Source organism: Mastomys coucha, unplaced genomic scaffold (assembly GCF_008632895.1).
Source record: "Mastomys coucha isolate ucsf_1 unplaced genomic scaffold, UCSF_Mcou_1 pScaffold22, whole genome shotgun sequence".
Taxonomy (NCBI): domain Eukaryota; kingdom Metazoa; phylum Chordata; class Mammalia; order Rodentia; family Muridae; genus Mastomys; species Mastomys coucha.
Genome location: NW_022196905.1, coordinates 69,681,691 through 69,706,202, shown reverse-complemented (window position 1 = coordinate 69,706,202; position 24,512 = coordinate 69,681,691). Strand labels below are relative to the sequence as shown.

The following is a 24,512-nucleotide window of genomic DNA, read 5'->3' as shown; positions in this document are numbered from 1 at the left end:
TATAGGTCTCATGCGTGCTGTTCTAGCCTCTGAGTTCATAGGTGTGTCTTCCCTGTCGGGTTTGGAAGACAATGTCTTCTCTGAGTTATCTACCATCATCTGGCTCTTAGAATCCTTCTACCTCTTCTTCCACACAGATCTCTGATCCTTGAGAGGAGGGTCACAGTTAAAGCCTGAGTGCTCCAAAGTTAGAGATCTTAATCTCTCGAAATCTGGCTACTACCACGGCCTAAAATTCTAATTTTTGTGCTTCTAGCCCCAGGGGATTGCTGTTTTCTGTCAGCCACATGCATTTTTTTTTTTTTTTTTTGGTCTTTTGCTCTAAGCCAAAAGCCACTAATGACCACAGGATGCTCAACTCTGTGCCTCGGCAGGAAGGAGATGCCTTAAAACTCCTTATGTCAGTGTTCTATCTGTATTTGTAGGTATTCTTCCCAAAGCCGTGGCTAATGGTGCCACAACCTACTTTATCACAGGAGAAGTCAATGGGGGATTTTTTTTTTTTTTTTTTTGGTTTTTCGAGACAGGGTTTCTCTGTATAGCCCTGGTTGTCCTGGAACTCACGCTGTAGACCAGGCTGGCCAGAAATCTGCCTGTCTCTGCCTCCCAAGTGCTGGGATTAAAGGCATGTGCCACCACTGCCTGGCAGGGGGACTTTTTATATGTATTATAGATTCAAGCACATGATAAACACATCAAAAGCTTGCGGTGATTTAGCCATTGCTCTGTAATCCCAGCCCTTGGGAGGATCAGGAGTTCAAGGTCATTCTTGGCTACAGAGCAAGTTCAAGGCCAGCCTGTTATAAATGGCCATTACACTTAAGAGAATTGAACATGTACATATTATTTTTTTCCTGTTAAATTTAGTTTTTAGTTTCATTTTAGAGGACCAAGAAGAAATAGTAGAGGAGGGTGGTAACTAATACCTTAGTTACATGAGTGAATACTCTCTTGTAAGTTACTTCATCTAAGTTCCCAGCTGTTTGTGTAATAATATGAAATCATTAGTGATCACAAAAGTCAATTTCTGGCTCCGAACACCTCTACTGTGTAGATGACTTCCTTTTTTCTGGGGCCCGAAACAAAGTCTTCAAAAATACTACCCAAAGCTTCAGAGTTTAGGCAATCTGGAGTGGAACCCACAGAGGCTGCATGGTGGAGAACTCAGCTTGAAGCCTCTTCTAAGGAACAAAGAGCAGGGTGGAATCATTGTCCTTAGCCAGCTGGAGGCTGCAAATTACACACTTGGGAGTGGGGGACAATTTACCACAAATTGTACCTTAGCAGAGTTCATCTGGACCCTTTTATTCTTGACATTTAAAGTCTTTCCCAGTTGATTGGGAAGTAGCCAAGCCCCACTTCTTCCGAGAGGCAAGAGGCTTCTGTATTTCTTTGCCTCAGCTTTCTTTTTAGGCTCCTCCAGATCAGGCGTAAGGGAAGACCTGGTGATGCTGGAGAAATGGAGCAGCTTCTAGATGATCGCAAGAGGTATCCAAGGCGCCCCACTCTCATGCTCTCACTGTGGGACTGTGCATACAATACAAAGCGGCAGGGGAAGAGAGGCATGCTGCTGAGCCAGGGCCTGTATCAGCGCTAATCGGTTACTGGCCTCACAGGACACGGCACACAGGCAGATGGCATCCTCAGAGCTGAGGATGCATAGGCCCAGCAAAGTGTGGACAAGAGACTCTGACTGCACTGAACTCAGCTCCTGGCTCAAGTCACAGAGGGTTCGACTTTAAGATGTTGGCATTTGGGGGTGAACATAGATGCAAGGTGAGCAAAATTGCTCAGTCCCAAGACAGGAGCACTAATCACGCATGAGGGGCCCTGGCAACCGGCAATTACAAAGTGTACACAGAAGATAGTAAGCCAGTTTTACTTCCAAAGCTGTCAACGTCAAACAGGATATTGGTGTCTATAAATCTTAAGAATATCCATAATATTGGTTCAAGTTTCTTTTAGATTATAGCAAAATATTTAACATAAAAGTTTACCATTTGACTCACTTGAATTGTACAACCCACTGACATTAAGTATATTCATCTTATTATACAAGTCATCCATATCCATCCTAAACAAACTCTATATCCCTTCAGTAATAATTCTGTACTTCCTCCTCCTCCATGGTCCCTTGTGACCACTATTCTGCCTTCTATCTGTATGAATTTGCCTATTCTAAGTGCCTCCCATTAGTGGAATCAGAGGTAGGAGGATCTCTCTGAGTTCATGTCAGGCCTGGTCTACACAGTAAGTTCTAGGCCAATCAGAACTTCACAGTGGGACCCTGTCTCAAAAAAAAAAAAAAAGTGTTCTTAGTTAAGGGTTTGCACTGCTGTGAAAAGGCCCCATGACCAGGGCAACTGTTATAAAGAACAACAGCATTACCTTAACCTCAGGTAGACTCTTCAGACAAGGGCGAAAAGCAACCACATTCTTCAAAAGACTGCAAAAACAGTCTCTAGGCCACATACTGAAATTCCTCTAGAGCCAGGCTTCCACAGTTCAAATCACCCTCAGAAATAAAATCTTCCATATTCCTACTAGGACAGCCCATTAAGCCCCACTTAAAGCATTCCACTGTTTTCCATATCCAAAGTCCCTAAATCCACATTCCTCTGAACAAAAGCATGGTCAGGTATCACTGCAATACCCCAGTCCCTGGTACCAACTTCTGTCTTAGGGTTTCCATTGCTGTGAGGAGACACCATGACCAAGGCAACTCTTATAAAGGACAACATTTAACTGGGGCTAGCTTACAGGTTCAGAGGTTTCAGAACATTATAATCATAGCAGGAAAGATGGCAGTGTCCAGGCAGGCTTGGCATTGGAGGAGATGAAAGTTCTACATCTTGATCTGAAGGCAAATAGGAGACACTGGCTCCCATGTGGCTAGGAGGAGGATTTTTTTCCACTCTCATAGTCACACACTTCCTCCAACAAGGCCACACCTAACCCAGCAAGGCCACACCTACTAAGAGTATCAGTCCCTGAATCAAGCATGTTCAAACCACTACTATCACATTATGACTAGGACCCCATTATACAAATATTATACAAGGACACCAGACTGTTAGCTGGTAGACTAAAAAAAGCTCTTTTTTTCACTCTAAAGACTTGATATTACCTCCATACACAGTCCTAAATTAAAGTCACTATCTGGAAGATTAGAAGTTCTGTAGGACAAAAGAGGAGGAGGAAGAGGAAGAGGAGGAGGAGGAAGTGGGTGATGAGGAAGAAGATAAGAGATGTTCTTGACATTGGCCTAACATCATGTAAGATTTGAAGGTGCACAGGGCCATTAGCCCTACGGGTGCTATCTTGGAAGTTTGAACACAATGAGAACACCCCAAGGCCTATTAACTATGGAGTAGAGGCTTTGAATGGGCAGAGGCAATTCTGAGGTAATGCTTGTTATATTAACAATGAGATAATAAGTGTGGTGTTGGAGGTCCTGTTTCTTTATTTGTAAAAAAAAATATATATATATTTTTAACTTATTCACTTTACATCCCACTCACTGCCCTTTCCCGGTCACCTTTTCCCACCATCCTCCCCCATCCTCTCTCCTGTTCTCCTCTGAGGAGGTGGGGGCCCCTCCGGGTGTCTCCCCAGAGGGTCTTATTTTTCTACATCCTAAGACATTTAAGCTTCTGTACTATGGTCGATAGGAACTTGAAAGGACAAGGGGACACAGAGCCTGGTATTTCTCCAGTATTTCTCCTCTCGCATTTCATGTGCTCAGCCAATGAAGGTAACTCTCACGGGAGGCCGCTTCAGAGCAAACAATAGTCTGACAGGACACAGAAGAAAACACAGGGTTGTCCTGAGGACCCCACTTCTGTGCTGAAGGAGCCCAGGAAACTTGGCTGAATGACTGCACTCTGCTGCAATGCGGGGGTTGGGGAGGGGATTATCGTGCTAAGACTCTCATCATCACCATTAAGAATCAACATCTTAACCTCTGTTCGGGTGAAGTGTTTGCTTTTGCTGTTGTTGACTCTGAAGCCGCCATTTCAGATCATTTCTCTGGACCATTTCTGAGGATGCTGCTACCATGATACTCTGTGGCTTGGACCAGGGTTGGCAGTGAGGTCCGGAGTACATGCACTTTTCATCACAGGGGAAGACGTGTATGTGGGGCTCACAAAATGAAGAGGAAGAACCACTGAGGGCAGCTGTAGGGCTAAGAGGTGTATGACGTCACTGTTGCCCAGGTTTCACCGCCAATCTGTTGGAATGATTGGCATATGGAATGACCTCCAACTCGAGCCCTTCCCAACTGTGCTTTCTCTCAAACTCTGCATTAATTGTACACAGTCCATTTGCCAGCTCAAGAAACAACAGTGTTTCCCTTTTGCCAAATATGTCTGAACAAAGTTGCAGTGATTTCCCAGCATGCCTGGATAGGATGGGGCTGGAATTATTCCTGCTCTGCAAAGGGGAAGTTATATTGGATCCTGTCTGTGCAATACATGCACAAACTGTGCCCAAGGAGGCCAGAAGGTGGTGTTGGAACCCATAGGACCGGAGTATGGATGGTTGTCAACCACCATGTGGGTGCTAGGCATTGAAACCAGTTCTCTTAACTGCTGAGCCATCTACAGCTCCTAATGAGATATATGTAGTGACTGTTGACGTTGTGACTATGCCATCTGCAGAACTAAAATCATCCTGCCCAACAGCTGTCCAGCTACTACTCAAGCACTGTGCAGCTTCCAAGACCCACTGATGGCACCTTGGAGTCACAGCCTACAGAGGGAAATTCTCCCGTCTGAATCTGAAAGATCTCTACAGCTGCACGGTGAATGCTGCCCCAGGCCAGCACGCTCCCCACCCCCTGCCTTCTCACTCTTTGTCTTCTTTCTCTCTCTCTTTCTTGTTTTTTCTTTTTGGACAAGCATCATGTAATTTGGAACCATAGATATTGGGTAATTACTATAGCGATGACTTCAGACATAAGGAAATATAATTACAGTCCAATTTCAGCTTGTTTCCATGACAACGGGGCAACTGCAATTGATCAGCAGTTTTCTTTCTAAATAGATCCATGAGCCTCATTCAAATGAAATGCTAATGAGCAATTAAATATCCTCCTCAAACAAACTACAGTTGTTAAAAAAACAAAAACAAAAACAAAACTGGAACTAGACTCTATCAGGTGTGACATCTTCATCCCAGATTCTGGGATCCTCTAAAAATATGTGGTGCTTGGGAGACCGCAGAGTACTGAACTGCCTGTCAATTACAACAGAACAGGGTATGTCACACAAATTCAAGGGCACCTAAGACATCCTGAAATCTTAAAAGTCTAGAGGAGGAAGCTAGGGGGTTCTCTAATTGTCCCTACACCACAGGACACAAGAGGTCATGTAGCATGTCTCTCAAGCGTGGGATCCTCAGGATTCCCTACTGTCTATCCTATTTTTTGGTTGTTTCACACGGCAAAAGAGCATCTTTATAAACCCCTCTCGCTATCATGTGAACCAATTTCCTCTAGGCTTGTGCTCTGGAAGTAAAATGCTGGCCATCAGCAGTGGTGTCTCTATCTTTGGTAATATCTCGTTGTGTTTATTAAGGGATTTACAGCAGATTGTGAAATACCATGTGCATATTTTGACCTTATGATAATCCTGGGAGATGGCTTGTTGGCTTAGCAGATCAAGGGACTGGCTTGCCTCATCCAGCTCAAGAGAGGCAACTTCTGCATTTCCGAGACAAACTCCGCCTCTTCCTCTGCTGTTTCCCTCAAAACTGCTGCTGCTGATTCATCAATAGCTCTTTCCCTAGACATACACAGTCTAGGTTGACAGCTAGCCAATTTCGATGCCTTAGTCAGGGTTTCTATTCCTGCACAAACATCATGACCAAGAAGCATGTTGGGGAGGAAAAGGTTTATTGAGCTTACTTCCACATTGCTGTTCATCACCAAAGGGAGTCAGGACTGGAACTCAACCAGGTCAGGAAGCAGGAGCTGATGCAGAGGCCATAGAGAGATGTTTCTTACTGGCTTGCTTCTCCTGGCTTGCTCAGCCTGCTCTCTTATAGAACCCAAGACTTCCAGCCCAGGGATGACACCACCCACAAGGGGCCCTACCCCCTTGATCACTAATTGAGAAAATGCCCCACAGCTGGATCTTATGGAGGCACTTCCCCAACTGAAGCTCCTTTCTCTGTGATAACTCCAGCCTGTGTCAAGTTGACACACAAAACCAGCCAGTACATTCGGTTTTCCATCTAACTTTTTTTTTTCCCTTTAAATTTCTCTATTCCTGTTCAATTTAGCCACAAGCCCCTATAGGTAGTGTGGGAAGAGGATAAATGGTCAAGTATAATTGATCTTTTCTGAAAACTGTCAAGGACAAGTGACAGAAAACACATAGTGTGACCAGGAAGCCCTGAGCTGTGCTGACATTTCGCTGGAGACGTCCCGTGGTGCTGACAGTGTACCTTTCCCTTTCCGAAAAGTGAGGGATGGTGACGTTCTTTATCACAGTGGGGACACTGAGGAGGAATTAGACGAATACTGGCTTGTAGAGGGGGAATCATCAGTAAAGTAAAAACTCAGTATTCGTGCACTTGTTCATCCAATAATTCCTGAATGCCTGGAACATGCCTGCCGCAGGGTTAGGGACTGGAAATACAAGCACGGTGGGTCATAAGACTCCCCCTTATGGGAAGGTGAAGAAGCTGCGAGAATACTGGGAGGAGTCTTAGTCGTGGTTTTGAGAAGAAGGGCTCAGGAGGTAGAGAGGTGGTCTTTGGTTGGTGACACTATTTCAAGAGGCTCTGTAAAGTTTAGGTGGCACTTAGCTGGAGAATGTGGATGGGTCCTTAGGGGGATTTTCCCCCACTGGCCTTGTCCTGTCTTTCTCTTTGTTTCCTGTCTGCCATGAAGTGAACAGTGTTTTTTTCTAACACTGTATGGTCCCACTGTCAGGGTGTGCTAACCAAGTACATGGGAACAAGCAGCCATAGACCGGAACACCTGGTCACAACTCTGCAAAATTAACAGGTTGATGTCCGAGAGGAGCAGAAGGAGACTTGCTTCCCCAGGGAAGGAAGACACAGTTGTCCAGAATACCGAAGATCGAGGAGGAACTAGGTGAAGGGTACGCAGATGGGGTTGCTCCAGATGAACACCACCATATAAAAGTGCAGCCTGAGGTTAGAGCCACATTGCTACCATCTTGCTGCTGCTCACTGTTTGTAAAATGAAGGTAGCAGATAAAGTCTAGATTTTACTGTAAATCTTTCTTTAAAAAGATTATTTCTTTTAACTGTGTATATATGCTTGTCTATGTGGACATGTATGCACTTGAGCACAAAGTGTCCTTTGAGGCCAGAGGCTATTGGCTTTCCCAGCGCTGGAGTTACAGGTGGTTGTAAGCCACCTAACGTTAGTGCTGGGAATTGAACTCTGGTCTTCTGGAAGGGCAGTATGTGTTTTTAACCACTGAGTCATCTCTCCAGCTCCTGTCCTAAGTCATTTTATCAATTTATGTTTTACCACCAACGGATGAAGATTATAACCACTACACATTCTTGCTAATACTTTTTAAAAATATGTCTTTTGGGCTGTAGCTCATGTCTGTGACGTATTTCCCTGTTAAGCAAGCATGGCTTGTTTTAACAGGGGTCTCTCTCTCTCTCTCTCTCTCTCTCTCTTTCTCTCTCAGAAATGTCTACCCAAATCCTTTGCCTATTTTTAAAAAAAGGTTCTGACCTTTTATTATGGAATTGTAAAAGTTCTTTACCTGCCCCCCAATACAAGGCTCTTACTAGCAATGCCACTTGCAAATGTTTCCCTTCATTCTGTGGAGGATTTTGTATTCCTTGAACTCAATGGAGATACAAAAGCTCTAACTTTGTTTCCTATAACCTGATTCAACTCTTCTCATAAGTCTAGTAGATTTTTATGAGTATGAATTCCTTAGAATATTTTTTTTTTGGATAGGTTCTTTCTTTGTAGCCCAGGTTGGCCCACTTTAACCTTTCAAACAAGCAAACTATTGTGTGCCTAAATCATGAGGATATTTGTCAGTATTTTTTTTTTCTTGCTTGTGACATCTTTCCCTGTTCATGGTGTAAAGTTAGCACACACCTACAGAAAGAGATGTAAGATTATTCCCTCTTCTACTTCTCCTTCCCTCTCTCAACTCTTTGAGAGAATCTGACTATGTAGCCTGAGTTACCCTTGAATTCACAATTCTCTTTCCCAAATCCCTTGGATTCTGGGGTTCTAGGTGTACACTACTATACCCAGCTTGCCACATTCATTCTGGCATTAAAGTTTCTGCTTGGGGCTGGCGAGATAGCTCAGCAGTTAAGAACACTGACTGCTCTTCCAGAGGTCCCGAGGTCAAATCCCAGCAACCACGTGGTAGCGTACAACCATCTGTAATGGGACCTGATGCCCTCTTCTGGTGTCTGAAGATAGCTACAGTGTACTTACGCATAATAAATAAAATAAATCTTTAAAAAAAAAGTTTCTGCTTATGCCATTACATCGACGTGTCCATGCCCTGCCCCTCAGCTGTACCAAATCCTGTTCATTGTTAGAAAGGCCTCCTCATCCCTGAAGCCTTTCTTGATTATTCAGATCTGGATGTGAGTTTGCTGTGTCTGGAGACCTACTAACTTAGAGCGGGCACTTAAAAATGCTGCAGTTGGGTGTGCTAATGTAGACATCAAGTGCCCAGGATGAACTGGAAGCCAGGCGAGAAGAAGCATCAGAGTGTCATTCGACAGCAGGACGCAGGCAGGCATCTGAGCCCAGAGACCCAGGAGCAGTGTGACATCACGGTCCCAGCAATACTGCAGCCTCTCTGGGACGCTGAGCAGGGGACATTTGGGGACATCCTGTTTACTGTTCGCAGTTGCTCTGGGGTTTATTAATTCTGTGGCCTTGGGCTAGAGTGGCTACTCTAGCCTCAGCTTTCTCACCTTCAAACTGGCATACTAATAATCCTAGAGAGTTATGATATTATACGAGCTCATTGATGCAAAAACACATTAGTGCTAACAGTGTGCAGCTACTTTAATAAATGCCATTGGATCCTCTCTGTGGAAAAAAGGGTGTGTGATCAAAAGAATCCCGCTACTACATAGGAGATTCCGCAATTACCTAGGAGATCCCTCTTCTTAGAGACTTATATGGTGCATAGCATAGTAAAAGCCCTATAAAGACTTAAGAAAAATTACCAATATATGTTATATTTAATCAATAATCACACATACATGCACACATATTTACCAGGATGGCTCTTTCCCTCTTTTTACATGTAACATTTATCCCTTCTACTTTCTGTTATTGTTTCTGAGACAGGGTGTTGCTATGGAGCCCTGATTGGTCTGGTCCTCACCCCATAGTGTAGGCTAGCCTTGAACTCACAGCATACCTGCTGCTCAGCCTATCAAATGCTGACTTGTGATGTTTACTTAACACACTTCTGGAAATGTGGTATTAATTGTAGTTAATAAGCAAAGGAAATGCTATTAAACTGTTTCAAACTATCATGGTTTAGGCTTTACTTTCCCAGAGGCATGTATGATTTCAAAACACTAGCCAAAGAGCCACAAAGGCTCCTGGGCTTCAGGGGGTGGCAGAATGATCTGAAAGCCCCAAGGAATGGTCAATGTCAGGCAAAGGGAGCGAATTGGTGAGCAGCTGTTCCTGGCCACAGAGACATTTCTAGAACTATAGATCCTTGGAGTCCAACCTGTTAGATTTCAGCAACTTTAATGACTAAATCCCACCTTCCCGTGCCCCAACCCTCTGGACACAGACTCGGCCTCCCAGGTTTTTAGGGTAGCACTAATATTCAGGAAATTCTCCCTCAACCCTGGATAGAATCCGCCACCTTAACCATGTCCACACCCATGTCCATGGGACTTGGAAGTCTTGTGTGTCAGTGAGCACCTTCTATTTTGGAGATGGAAAGAAAAGAGACCTTGAGACTCATTTCTAAACCTTTACACAGCATGAAGTGGCATGTCTGTCAACTGAACAATAAGTAAACAGGGCATAGTTTTAGAAAGGCATAATTTTCAAATTTTTCCATTTGTAAAGAGGGCAAATGAGCAGACCTTCAGCTATAGGTACTCATGGACTATATCCTGGAAGGAAGGGATGTGCTTCTTGTTGTTTAGAGACAGGTGTCATGTAGCCTTGGCTGGCCCGGACCTCACTGCATACCCGGTCTCTCTCCGACTTAGCAGTCCTCCCTCTCCTGGTATTACAGGGATGCACAGCTCTGCTTAGGTCTCATTTTGTTACTTTTGTTTTCTTATATTACTATTTTAATTTAAAGACAGATGTAAAAATCCATAGCCCAAACACCCTTTTAGCTTCTTTCCTTAAGTGACAAGTATTTTTACTTATATAAACAAATACGTAATTAAAATATTTCCCATACCATATGTGCAGGTTTCTGAACAAAAGTCAATAATAAGAGCACGTGATATTACCTATATGATAACAGAGTAGCTTAACCCAGTGTGGAGCTTCCCAAGATTTCTTAAAGCTTTAAGGAAAATCCTCAAGAAGTAAACGGAATGCAGAAGTTAGATGGGGAGAGAACATGTAAGAGCCCAAAGCAACTTGATAGGACGCAAAGAAGGGACTGGGCAAACCCACGCCCTACTACATAATGGAAGTGTGTCCAAGGGGGGACTCTAGACTGATGCTTTCTCCCAACGATTGAGTCTTGGCTCTATGACAGTAGCTTTGTACCTCAATCTGCTATGAGATGAAAAAGACCCACATTCATGTTTTACAGTATGAGAGGCCGGAACGAAATGACTAGACAGTCAACTCCAAGGCAAGGCCCACACCGCGGCAGCCTTTCCTTTCAGCAAAGACTTTTCCTTCCTCAGAGTTTTATTACTCTAAAGGAGAGCAATTAAAATTGACCATTTTCTTATGCGATAAAACCAAATGGAAAATAAACATAGGCTTGTGGAGGCAGACTTAGTGCTGGTCAGAACCAACAGCGGTCAGTGAACACTGCAGTGGGCACTGTGCAGCTTAGCTAAGCGTGTGCCACCTGCCTGGGGCTTTTGTAACAAATAGTTATCTGCTAGAAATTCCCTATTGTCACACATTCTAAAGAGAGCACCTTTATGTTTGGTGGGTGTTAGGTAAGTCAGGTGCCAGCACTTGGCAGGAGGCTGAAGAAAGCCTGGTCCCTGAATTCAGGAGCCAGCCCAGTAGGAAACAGGCAAAGGGAAGGTCTCGACAGAAAGCAGGGGCTTCTTTGTTGAGTCAGGGAGAGATGCTAGCAAGCACCACAGGGCTAGAGATATCCCAGCCATGTTGGGATGGTTTCCAAGAGCACTACTAGCAATCAGGTGACAAAGGCCATACCCCAAACCCTCTAGTCCCTTAGTTTTAAGATTCTTGATCAGATTTATAGGGCCTGTGTCCTAGGAAGGAAGAAAGAAGTGGGGAACACAGATAGAGAGAGACAGAGTGAGACAGGGAGAAACAGGCAGAGAGAGACATGGAGAGATAGACCAACACACAGAGAAAGACAGGAAGGAAGGGGGAAAAAGAAACAGAGGCAGACAGTGAGATAGACAGAGGCAGAGAGAAAGGGAGAGGCAGACAGTTAAGAAACAAAGGGATGGGAAGAGAGAGACAGAGAGAGAGAGACGCACACACACAGAGACAGACAGACAGAGGGAAGCACACACACAGAGACAGACAGAGGGAAGCACACACACAGAGACAGACAGACAGAGGGAAAAAGCAGAAAGGAAAAGGATGAAGGGGGAAGGAGAGACAGAGAAGAAAGGTAAAATGCCTGTCATGAAGAACGCATTTCCAAAGCAGTGGAAGCTTCCTGGGGTGTGTCAGGTGGCCTTGCTGAGCCTGAGTGATCTGTATTCTCCAGTCAGGTGTAATGGACTCGACTGTATCTTTTCTTTTCCAAGTAATGGATCATGGGAATGTGGATCTTCAATCAAAGGACCCCTGTTGAGCCCAGCCAGTGAAGTGCTGCCCTCCGACACCAGTGAGGGCAAACAAACACAGGCTCAATCTCCAAGGTGACTTCCCCACCCAGCACACCAGGTGCCACCCTCGTGCCCAGGTGAGACGCCTCTGTGATGCTGCCCCTGCCCTCCAAACCCCAAATCTGACCCTTTAAGTGTTTCCTCACCCTGGGACTCTGCCAGAGACATGCAAGGAAAGGGCGAGCTATTACCTCAGATTGCTCTCCAGGGTTTCCTCATCCGAAGAGAAGGTCCCATTGCTGGCACTCTGGGACGAGTGACTCTGCCTCCCAGTCGATTCTTCCTGAGACAACAGAGTGCCTTTCTTTTTCTTTTTGCCAAACAACTTCTTAAAAGGCTGGAATTTGCCTTCCTTCTTCTTGTCTGTGAATTACAAGATAAACACACGGCTGCAGTTTGATAGGGCTGTGTCTCTGACTAGGAACAAATTACCACTCAGCCACTTCTGGCCAGGAGAGCCAGGGCAAAGGGCATCTAGAGACCAAGCCCGCTGCTGAGAATGGCAGAGCCGCCCAGGCATCAAGGTGCACAATGAGGCAGGGCACAAGCCACAGGCACGATGCACCTTCTGACCCTCAGGCTTCTAGAAGATCAAGAGGAGGTTCCGATGGCAAGGCCAGGAGGGTGCCCACAAACACGTGCCACGTGAGGGTAGCATGTCCTTTCTTTAACAAAGCCAATGGTCAGGGTCATCTTCTGGGAGAAGCTGTGAAAAGCATCCAAGACATACAGGGATTTTCAAAAGTATAAGACACAAAGCCCCAGTCATTCTGGTTTAGCCTTGTCACATACAGAGGATAATGGTTAACTCTTGGCACAAGCTGTGCGTCATTGTCACCCATGACCAGATAGCCCTTGATTATCTCCCATAACTCCTTTAAAATTTCTCCATGAAGAAATCCCAAGCAGTTGCTATGAACCTCTTTCCACATATCACTGCATCTACTAGGGACCCGGGCTTGCCGATAAACTTTGTTGAAGATCTTGTCAGCAGCGCCTTCCACTCTGCTCCTTTGGATACAAATTCCTTCCCTTCACTCCACTTCTACCGTGGAACAGAAAGTGTAAACCCTTTTCCACCAGGAAAGTACCATTTATCATCTTTCCTTGAGAACCTTAGAGTTGTTCACAAGGTAGTCTCGTGACCATCTTTGAAACTGCTTCACCTTCACAATGCCACCACTGCTCCAAAGACCTGCTGGAAAGATCAATCTCTACAATGACTCAGTTACATTACTAAATATTGTTAATGTTCCTGTGGTGGGTTTTGCCCATGGGAAGCGGCACCACTAGGAGGTGTGGCCTTGTTGGAATAGGTGTGGCTTTGGAGGAGGTATGCTTTGAGGGCTCCTAGTGTTCAAGCTCTGCCCAGTGCAGAAGACAGTCTCCTGGCTGTCTTCACATCAAGATGTAAAACTCTGAGCTCCTTCTCCAGCCACCACATCAGCCTGCAGGCTGCCTTGCTTCCCACCATGATGATAATGGACTGACCTCTGAAACTGTGAGCCAGCCCCAATTAAATGTCCTCATTCCCAAAATTTACGCTGTACTTCCTATTGGAAATATCTTTATGAAGTTTAGGAGTTCATCTTACACTTATTTTACTATTAAATTTGCTAGTCTTCTTTCGAAAAGATTTAGTAATGACTCTTAGGTCCAGCCTATGTTTAGACAGTAAAACATAAAGTGGCATTAATAGATATGGATTCTTTTTAAAATACTTTATTTTTTAAGATTAAAATATGATTATATCATGTCCCCCTACTCGTTCCTCTTCCCTACAAGCCCTCCCATATATCACTCCTTGTTCTCTTTCAAATTAAACCTCATTTTCATTAATTCTTATTCACATATTTAATATATAGAAATGAATATATATGTAAGTATAACGGGCTTACTCCTCATAATGTTACCTGTATGTGTGTTTTCAGAGCCAATCATTTGGTGTTGGATCTCTCTTTCCTGGGGAAGGCCATCTCTCCCTCTCAGTGTTCCTTGGCTGCCTATAGTTCTTCGTGTAGGGCCGAGGGGCCTCATGGACTTCCCTACCACATTAGCATATCTTTTGTTGTTGTCCTTGTTCAGGTCATGTTTAGTCAGTCATGACGGGGAGACTTTATGGGTGTAGAGTATACACTCTTTAAACCATAGCAAGAATTATAAATTCTTACTTATTTGGTTCCTCCCCTCCGATTTATAGTCTCAGTTTATAAACCCCATCCCCTCAAAGGCTAGTTATAACAGATGCAATTCCCTGTCACAACATGTGTAAGTCTGGACATGTGTCTATAAACATTCATTAAATAAACCCAGGACTCCAAAGGATCACTGGACTCAGCTGGCTTAAGGACACACAGCCCCTGGTAGCCACTATTTTCTGGACAAGCAGGAATGCTACTGTTAATATTTTTTTTGAGGCAAAGATGGGGCATGAAAGAACAAATTTCACCAATTATTTGGGCAGTTTCACCACTGTGGCAAAACCCAGCACACACCCGCAAAGCTAACTCGAAACATCCGGAGCACCCTGCTGTGCAGAGCAGAGCTTGGTGGCAAACATGGATATGTCTGAGGATCTCACCACACAGACTTTACTGGTCTTGGGTAGACGGACAACGGGGAAAAGAGGAAAGAGGTGGTGATTACTAGTAACGTGATGTGTTCTCTGGCTACTGACACAGCTAGTGATTAAAGATCTGGGCCCTGAAGGCAGGAGTGTTTGGCTCAAATCCTAATCCTGTCCTTTGCTAGCATCTACCTCCCACCCTCTCTAGATATTCACGCTTCTTAGCTTTATGACTGAGTTCATGGGTGAGCAGCAGGCTGCCACATTTCCTTAATATTCCAGCAGTTTTCCACTTTAATTTTCAGCCTGGAAGACCTTATAGACTCATACATGCTGCTTTAAGATCACTTAAGTGATTGTCATTCTCCAAGTATTGAATTAAATTAATTTATTTTTGTTGTCCAATAACAACATCAGGGCCCCCTTTTTTTTTTCATTTAAAGAAGTGCCCACTATCCACTATTTCATGGACGTCATCATATACCACCAGAGGCCTGCATCTCATAACCACTAGTTTATATAGATAATCCTAAAAAAATTAAAAATCACCTGGAAGGTCAAGCAAATAGGATTCCTTTCCCATTTTTCATATGGATAAAATTCTTATGCGTTTATTCCTAATCTTGAATTATTAAAGGCACCTAACTTCACTGTACTGCTTTCTAGGGTGTGCAACCAACATCAGAAACGGATGGTAGAATTCAGTTTAAGCATCACCATAAATGTGTTGATTTGAGGTTCTCAGTAGTTGACACAGGGTTGCTAAGGTCAGAACATTGGAAATTCCAGGTAAAATAAAAATGAAGTGCATATCTTCGAGAAGCAACTTGCAGAGTCCCTAATGTGCTATTTCTACCACTCTCCAGAACAGAGAGCAGGCAGTGTTTATTCAGAAGAAGTCTGATTGGGTTAAGAAACTTGACTTTCTCTTCCTCAAGCCCCTCCCCTTATGATGCTCCTCTTCAAGCCCCTCTCACTCATGCCCCTCATCTTCATGGCCTCCTCATGCTCCTTCCCCTCTTCATGCCTCTCCTCATGCTCCTCCAATTTTTTTTTAGAGATTTATTATCTATCTATCTATCTATCTATCTATCTATCTATCTATCTATCTATTATATGTAAGTACACTTACATATAATAGCCATCTTCAGACACACCAGAATTTGGTATCGGATCCCATTACAGATGGTTGTGAGCCACCATGTGGTTGCTGGGATTTGAACTCAGGTCCTCTGGAAGAGCAGTTGGTGCTCTTAATCGCTGAGCCACCTCTCCAGCTCTTGCTCCAAGCCTTGCTCCCTCCTCCCCACTCACTCCCGGTCCCCCCCCACCTCCCGACCCCCACCCCTTGCTGTAGCTGTCTTCAGACACTGGGTTTCCAGGAGCTTTACTGTGTAACCCAGGTTGGCCTCAATCCTGGCAACAATCCTGTCTCTGCCTCTTAAGTGTCAGGATTCCAGGCACTGCTTCATGTGGCTTTCTCTGAACTCACTTTGATAAACAGTCTTCATCAATCTTCCTTTCTTCCCCCATCCCTTCCCTACTTCTACCTCCCACACTCCCTCTTGACCATTTGCATGTTAGGCAAATATTCTACCATTGAGCTACATGTAGACTTCATTATGTCTTTTAGTTTCTCTAAGTAGTCTTATATCACACACATACACACACACACACACACACACACACACACACACACACACACACACACGGCCAAGTTCTTCTAAACTCCAGTGCACACTCCTATATAAACCTGAGAGTTAACTGAAACATTTGGGACTCACTGGTAAAATAAGCTTAATGTTTTATGTAAACTTCGTCAAACACATTTAAATAGATACATTAAGATAGGGCATACAGCAATTGTTTGGATCCCAAGATTCCACTAATTGAAGGGATTCTCTTACCCTGGGGCTTTCTCAACACTTTTTTTGAGACGGGACTTCCAAGTTTACAAAGATGACGGAACACACCCTGTGGTGCACAGGGACTCTGTGGACACCACATTTATACCAGACCCCACAGCCCTGGGATATCTTAGTCACGACTAAGGAGCTGGCAGAATGTCACCTGGATGCTGAATCACAGGGTCATGAGATGGCGAAACAGGGACTAGTATTCTGCTCCCGGGGAGCAGTGGGCTGATAATCCAGTGGCTTGTCGGGTCACAAGGCGAAAAGGAAGCATCTTCTTATTTTCCAGGGGAAGCAGGAAAGGAAGAAGGTATTTGCTGCCATGCCGAGAAGATGAGAAGACAGTATTGGGACCCCTGTAGAACAGGGCAGGGGTCCCCAGAATCAATGAAAGACCAGAGATAACAGGGAATGCATGCCCTCACGTCTCTCTGCACCTACAGAATCTGACATAGTGCCTGAGGGAAAATAGTACGGATCATCTGTTCCTACCCCTTCAGGGCCATGTTCTTTCCCGGGCACAGAGAGGTATAGTTAGATGCCTGTGGGGTTCAGACAGCACTGGATAAACAACAACAATGTTTTTAGAAGACGTCAATATTCATGAACTCGCCCACCAGCCTTACAAAGGCCTCCGGGACACTGGCAACACAGAGCAAGGACAGGGTTCCTCTATGCTCTTGATCAGTCCAGCAATCTCATCGGCTTTGAAAAGCATAAATTTGTCCTGCCTTGATGGATAGACGCAATCTCACCCACAAGACATACTAGCTGAGTGCAGAAAAGTGTGCCTGGCTGAACGAAGTGTGTAGAGCTAAGCCGAAACGTACACCGAAGAACCCTAAACATCTCGGATGAGCTGTTGCAGGTTCCCATCTAATTAAAGACAACTCTTCTTCCATTAGTTACTGCAGTCTTCCTAAAAGCTGCGAGTTTCTAGCAAATGTCCTCAAGCAAATGTCAGTGCTTCCCCAGTGCCAGATTTACTATGTTTAAGTAGATATATATATCTCACATATTTAAATATATATCATATGCATGTATATATCATATTCACATGATATATTCATATATATATATATTCATATATCACTCTAGAGGGTTTCATTATGAAGCCCTGGCTGTCCTGGGACTCATTAGTTATGTAGATCAGGCTGGCCTTGCACTCACAAAGATCTGCCTCTCTCTGCCTCTCAAGTGCTGGGATTAAAGGTTTGTGTCACCACACCTGGCTTTGTTTAGGTATTTAGGTATTCCTCAATCATTTATTTATATCTATACAGTTGTGCTACATTTTAAAATAAGGCTCCTATTAAAATTGGGGTTAGAGCTGGGCAGTGGTGGCACACACCTTTAATCCCAGCACTTGGGAGGCAGAAGCAGGTGGATTTCTGAGTTTGAGGCCAGCCTGGTCTACAGAGTGAGTTCCAGGACAGCCAGGGCTACACAGGAAAACCGTCTTGAAAAACAAAACAAAACAAAACAAAAACAAAAAAAAACAAAAAAAAAATGAGGGTTAGAGTTTACACCTTAACTCTTAGCACCAAGCCTGAGATAGTATTTTATAATTCAACACAATATTTTGGGAAAACACCAAATTTTACTTTCAGAGAACTAGGAAGTTGTCATTGACCTTGATCAATTTTATGTGTGTATATGTGTGTTATTTTTCTTTCTTTTTTTAAAGACATTTATTTATGTATATGAGTATATTGTAGCTGTACATATGGTTGTGAGCCTTCATGTGGTTGTGGGGAATTGAATTTTAGGACCTCTGCTCCAGCCCAAAGATTTATTTATTGTTATAAATGAGTACACTGTAGCTGTCTTCAGATGTACCAGAAATGGGCATCAGATCTCATTACTGGTGGTTGTAAGCCACCATGTAGTTCCTGGGATTTGAACTCAGGACCTTTGGAAGAACAATCAGTGCTCTTACCTGCTGAGCTATCTCACCAGCCCATGTGTGTTATTTTTTTCAAGACAAAGTTTTACACTGTAACCTTCTGCCTTAATCTCCTAAGGGCTGAGACTACAGGTACAAACCCTGGGATTCAGTGACAGGTTTTTGCTTACTGCTGTGAATTTATTTTAGCAACATGTATCAATTTAGAGCACCTCTATGTTTAACATAGTCTCATGAAATGGCTTATGCTTACCCAGGTCTGAGCAAGGACCTCCTTAACCACAATGGCAACTGTTTCTGTTTTTTGTCTTGCTTATCCCTCAAACCCAGGAGTTCTAATATTTCTAGTATTTTCCATTGATTTGTCAGAGTGCCCTATTACATATGCTTCACTCTTCACAAGGGAAGTCAAATATTTAGGAATAGCAACGGAGGCAGTGAGGATTTCTAATGTGAAGCCTCAGTGTTTGGATACATCTCTCCCACGTCGTGTGAGGTGCGTGGGTAGCAGTTTCTCTCCCTGCCAGTCTCTGCTGTTGGAGTTTCAGAGGGTGTGAGCCAATGTGGGGTATGGGGATCCACGGTGAACTGAGACCAACTGTGGAGGAGCTGACTGCCATCTCTACACAAGGGCGGGACATGAGGATGCCATGCAGCCCTACACATTGCACACGAAACACTTGAAGGATCTGCTTAGGTCCGGCTGGTCAAACCGATGGGTAAGACAGTGTGCAAGGAGGGGCTTCTACACGTCATACACCCCAATTTTGTCACCTAAATCTGGCTGGAGACTGGGGGTTCGTTTTTGTGCTTTCTGTTTTGGTTCTGTTTTTCTTTTCACTGAGTCTGAGAGTAAAGCAGGAACTACATTTTATTTACTTTCTCTTAGCAACAAGAAGAAATCTTTATTTCAAGTTGAAGAGACACCGGAAAAGAGCCTGCGAATCTTGGGATCCAGGGTGAGCCACTTCTCCTACTTCATAGGTCCTGAAGACTTTAGTTCCTCCTGCAAATGTTCTGCAGATGTTCCATGAGGCAGTTCTGAGCTGACATGTGGGTGCTAGGAGGCTCTGGAAGAGCAGCCAGTGCTTTTAAATTCTGAGCCATCTCTCCAGCCCCTAGAATCTGTTTCTTTAGAAAGCTAAGTGAGCTTATATTATGTCTGGCTGCCCACACTTGTAACTTCGTACAAGATCCATTATTTTCATTATGCTTTCTCTCCCCCTGCTTTGTTGATAGATTATGCTGGCTTTGTAATCATTGTGTGTCTTCAGCAAAATAAGTGACCTTTGGCACCTGGGAGAGGCACCAGCGGAATCTGCAAACTGGCAGAGAGGCTGAGTCATTTAAGATCACTTCTTTGTGTCGGTATCCAGGACCTTACTCTAGGAAGGAAAAAGTGCTGATTTTCAAGAAGAGAGTCACAGTCTTAGAACTCAAATGCCTGTCTCTGTCATCCCGCTGCTGCACTTGGGCCTGATACAGGGAGGCTACCAATAGCTAATGTGTGACCTTCAAAATCTGAGCAAATATGCGGACCTGCTGTGATAGCTAACCTTCAACGTTAATGATGGGATTTAGATTTTGTTTTTTGTTTTTTGTTTTTGTTTGTTTGTTTGGTTGGTTGGTTTTTGGTTTTTTTCGAGACAGGGTTTCTCTGTGTAGCCCTGGCTGTCCTGGAACTCACTCTGTAGATCAGGCTGGCCTCGAACTCAGAAATCCACCTGCCTCTGCCTCCCAAGTGCTGAGATTACAGGCATGTGACACCACTGCCCAGCTTGGGATTTAGATTTGACTATGAAGCACAAGTCTGTGTGCATCTGCGATAGTATTCCCGAGAGTGCTAGAAGGAGACCTGTCCTGAATATGGGTAGCACCCCCACCCCCAACACACACAGGGTGGGGTCCTATGCTGAAGAAAAAAGAAAAAAAAAAGGAGAAAGCAAGCTGAGGACCAGTCCTCATTCTGTCTGCTTCCTACCTGGAACTGCAGTGTGGTCAGCTGCCTCCCACGCCTGCTCCAACCCCTCCCACCATGATGGACTGTGCCTTCCAACTAGGACACAATAGATCCCCTCTCTATGACATTGCTCTTATAAGGTATTTTGCCACTGTGATGATAAAAGAAACTTAAGATACCTGCTTTCCAACACATAGTAAGACGGCAGGGCTTGTAACCACTTAGGGCTCCTTTAGGAACAAAGTCTGTGGGCCATAAACATTCTTGTGTTTATGGTCCAGTGATACAGTGGTGGCATTAGTCACTGTCAGTTCTGCTTCCGGATATTCAGTTGTGCAACCCCTGCCTTTGCTTGCCTGTTTTTCTTACTGTCTTGTATATTCAGGAATACGCACTCTGCCTGGGCTTCTTACGTGTCCCATAGTTTCCCAGCTTGTCCAGCAGACGTAGCCCACTGATGTAGAGTACGAGTCAGAGCTACCCCTGCAAGAGCCTTGTTTTCCAGCCTAAGCAAGGCAGATCTGGATGAGCGTCTGTCCATGTGTACTTCCCGCAGCCAACGGTACCAGGCCTGAGTCAGCACTCCCACACTTCAGGGATTTCAGAGCCAGCTAACCTTCAACACCTCAGGAGGTGACTGTGCTGCTTTCAAACCCACAAAGTACTCAAGATCCTGGTCTTTTTTGAGAGATAACTGGAGCCTTGTTGGGAGTAAGGGGAGAATTCCCACGAGCAGTTATTGAGCTTCTTTCTCTCGACTCGAAAGTCCCGAGATGGTGACCAAGGAGGTGGTGTGTGTGTGTGTGTGTGTGTATGTGCGTGTGTGTGTGTGTTAGGGTAAGCTGAGAGTATGTGAAGCCAAGGGAAGAGGGGTGGGTTTTTAGACTAAGGCGGACTGAGGGGACTTGGCAATCTATCTAATGGGTTCTGACCAACACTCTCTTTAAAATTATTAGAAGAGATGAAAATGGAATATAAAGTAGGGGGAAAATTACTTCATGATACTTTGGTTTTTAGTTCACATATGTGTGTACACAGCTACACACAAACACACATTCAGATAGAGATGTATTTCCTACGAGGATAAATTAAAACGCATTTGTAAAACATTAAGAAAAATGGCCACACAGCTCATTTAAGACACCAGGGTCAGAAACCATTGATCCACACAAACTGTCGCCTTAGCGACAGCCACGCTTCTAAATGAAGATGAGAAGGCACTGCGAGCAGAAACGGGCTGAGAGCCACCAGAGAGATTAAATGGGACGTCTGGTGGCACCAAGACCAGAGCTGACGCTCAACTCTGGCTTTGAGAGTCGTGTTTAATTAAGGACCCAACGCTTCCATTTCTTAATTACAGAAAGAAGCAAGCTTTATTAAACCCGGATCCTCATAGATGCTTCGCTGGGCTGGGGCTCGACTCAAAGACTTCTGACTAGGAGCGTAACGTTAAGAAAGCATCGTGTTTACTTTTTGTGCATGCTTTACTGACCACATAAAATTCCCATCTGGGTTAAAAGAGATCCGGTGTCTTTGTTTGTTTGTGAACGTGCTAGAAATGGAGCCTAAAGTCTCCCACACACTGGGCAAGCATTGGACCCCTGTTGTACCCTGAACCCATGGTAGTTTTTTGCACACTTTTCAAATGATGATGTCTGGAAGTTGGGAGAGTCAATGACGCTGCTAGTACCGGTTTTTCCCTATGTTTAAGAAATGAAGCTGTATGTGGTGAGGCCAGGCAGGAGAAAAGCCTAGGCCCCCCTGTTCTGAGCCCCATATTTATCCAGCCACCAGGCCACTCAGGCCCTCATGCTGTAAGACTCAGACTGGGGAGGGAGCCTCTACTCCTCTCTACCAATTTTTCAGAGGCTCTTCGTCTAGACCATACCCAAAGTATTTATGTAGCGCCTGGTTCTTAGGAGACAGGTGGAAGGAGACTATTCTAGAAATGTTCCATGGAAACCCTGTTTTACGTTCCTGAGCATGCCATGGGAACTTTTTAGAATTCGCTGTTGACCTCTGGCTACCCAGCATGAAAGCAAGAATGGATTAGAGAGCCTTTAGAGAAGTGGTTCTCAACCTGTGGGTGGCGACCCCTTCAGGGGTTGAATGACCCTTTCACAGGGGTGGCCTAAGACCACTGGAAAACATAGATATTTACATTACAATTTGTAACAGGAGCAAAGTTATCGTTATGAAGTAGCAATGAGAACATCTTTATGGTTGGGGTCTCGTCACACCAGGTGGAACAGTACTAAAGGTTTGCAGCATTAGGAGGGTTGAGAAGTACTGCTTTATTTAGACACTTACATTCATGGTAAATTCCCAGTGGTGTTTCAAAGATACGTCTGTAGGAGATGAAGAGGGCTGGATGGGGAGCAAGTTGTATTCGCTTCATAAATAATGACACCAGCAAACCCCCAAGCTCTGTCTGTGTGCCGCTTAAGGGTTTACATTATTCCTGCTAACCAAGTTCAGCATAATTTTCCACGTCACAGGCTGGAAATGCAAGCTAAGTGAGGTGAGCTGGTTTGTGGCACTGTCCAGATAGTCATCGGCCAAGACAAGATTCATACCAGGCTTCCTGATCCAGAAACCACACCCCACTATCCTTCTGTGTAGCCCAAGCAGGCTACCGGCCTCCAAGCTCACTCCACGGATACAGGTGAGCTCTGGGGGGTGGAACTTGCCTTGGAATCTATAGGTTTTCACTTCCTAGCTGAAGGGTTGGGGACAAGTTCCATACTGTCTTTAGTTTCTGTCCTCTTTTCTAAAACAAAAACAAAAACAAAAAACCGGGACCAATCACACTAAGGACTTGTAAGGATTAAGTTAGATGCCACGTTGCAATTATTTATCATAATACGAGACAGAAAGTCTCTCCAAACTGTTAACTGCTGAAGTGCTGGCTAGGATGAAGACACAATTAAATCAAGAAGTACTTTTGCTTTGATCTCTGTGTGACAGTTCTCCATTGTTAAAGAGCTGAGGAAGCAGAGACAGAAGTGTGCAAAATACACAAAGGTGAAGGGAAGGAGGAATCAGGAGGAATGTCAGGAAGTGTGTAATGCAGAGAAGCAATAAGGAGATAAATTATTTTTAGAGCAACGCAGACATAAATTGTTCTCTTAATCCTATTTTACCACAGTTCTGGGATGTATCAGATCTCACCAGTGTAAAAGGCTCTAGGGTTGAGAAGAATAATGTCAATTCTCCCTAGACTCTGTCTACTATTCTTAGGAAGCATATAAGCCAGTGACATTTGGTTGTGTCATATGCAGGAGTGAGAGGTACATACATAGATTAAAAGGGGAGATTCAAGGACTGTAAGATCCAGGAATTCCCCCTTTCTCCTGGATAGCTAGAGCCAACTCTACCCTAGTAGGCACTGAATTCAGAAGGTGTAGTACAAAGGTCCTAGACTGAAGGACAGATTTATGTTCAGAGGCATTCTCCTGCCTACAATGACCCAGGAAACCCCTTCAAGCATCAGGACTCTGGTAGCCTTTGTAAGGTAACAACCAAGCTTAGGTTCCTTATGTTTAGTTTTGTTTAGCATGTCTTATGTACTGAGAATTGGTGGCTGTTAGCATCCAGAACCTGCCTGCAGCAGATATGTGGGCGGGTCCACAGACCTGTTGTTGCCAGGGCAACGGCGACCATATTCCCAGAATCCATTGGGTTTAGCTCCCACCTTTACCTGGACTGTTACGTCACGACATATATATATATATATATATATATATATATATATATATATGGGTACTCCATCTTTCTCTCTCTCTCTCCCCTCTCTCCTCTCTCTCTCCCTTCACGCGCCGCGGTCCTCACTCCCCCCCCCTCCAATTAAACTTCCAAAAACACAGAGCTGCTTGTATCTGGTGTCTGTGGACGCGCTGCTGCGAGCCAAACCTATCATTGGTGCATGGGCCGGGAACACAGCGGTTTGCGTCCACCTCCGGTCCACTGCCGGAGCAGACGCGGGCACGACCACATGCAGCAGCCGCCGCTGCTGCCGCCGCTGCCGCCGCTGCCCCCCCCACCGCAGAACAGCCGCTGAGCCGCCACCGCCACCACCGCCACCTTACTTCCCTCTTCAGACCCCACCACTTAGTTGCATTTTTAGGGGTGTACCTTTCACCCATTCCT

At 44.6% G+C, this 24,512-nt stretch overlaps 1 protein-coding gene and 1 long non-coding RNA gene across 9 annotated transcripts in view; one reads left to right on the top strand and one right to left on the bottom strand.

Annotated features, from left to right (window-relative positions):
* LOC116071300 overlaps positions 1 to 23,319 on the top strand; it is a 28,230-nt gene extending 4,911 nt beyond the window's left edge. Inside the window, exons 2-4 of one of the 2 annotated variants that reach the window (XR_004110809.1) lie at positions 11,938 to 12,095; positions 19,293 to 19,362; positions 22,862 to 23,319. This is a non-coding gene — a long non-coding RNA (uncharacterized LOC116071300). Of the gene's footprint in view, positions 1 to 11,937; positions 12,096 to 19,292; positions 19,363 to 21,723; positions 21,887 to 22,861 lie in introns of those variants that run through there. The other variant, XR_004110810.1, reaches the window with a different exon arrangement.
* The window catches only part of Cracd (capping protein inhibiting regulator of actin dynamics), a 230,075-nt gene that overhangs the window by 36,822 nt on the left and 168,741 nt on the right, over positions 1 to 24,512 (bottom strand). For all 7 annotated transcript variants that reach the window (XM_031342805.1, XM_031342801.1, XM_031342804.1 and 4 more), the window contains one exon: positions 12,210 to 12,381. Coding sequence is in view for 2 of the 7 variants with exons in the window: in XM_031342796.1 (XP_031198656.1) it covers positions 12,210 to 12,381 (172 nt within the window). In the remaining 5 variants the exon portion in view is untranslated. The remainder of the gene's footprint in view (positions 1 to 12,209; positions 12,382 to 24,512) is intronic.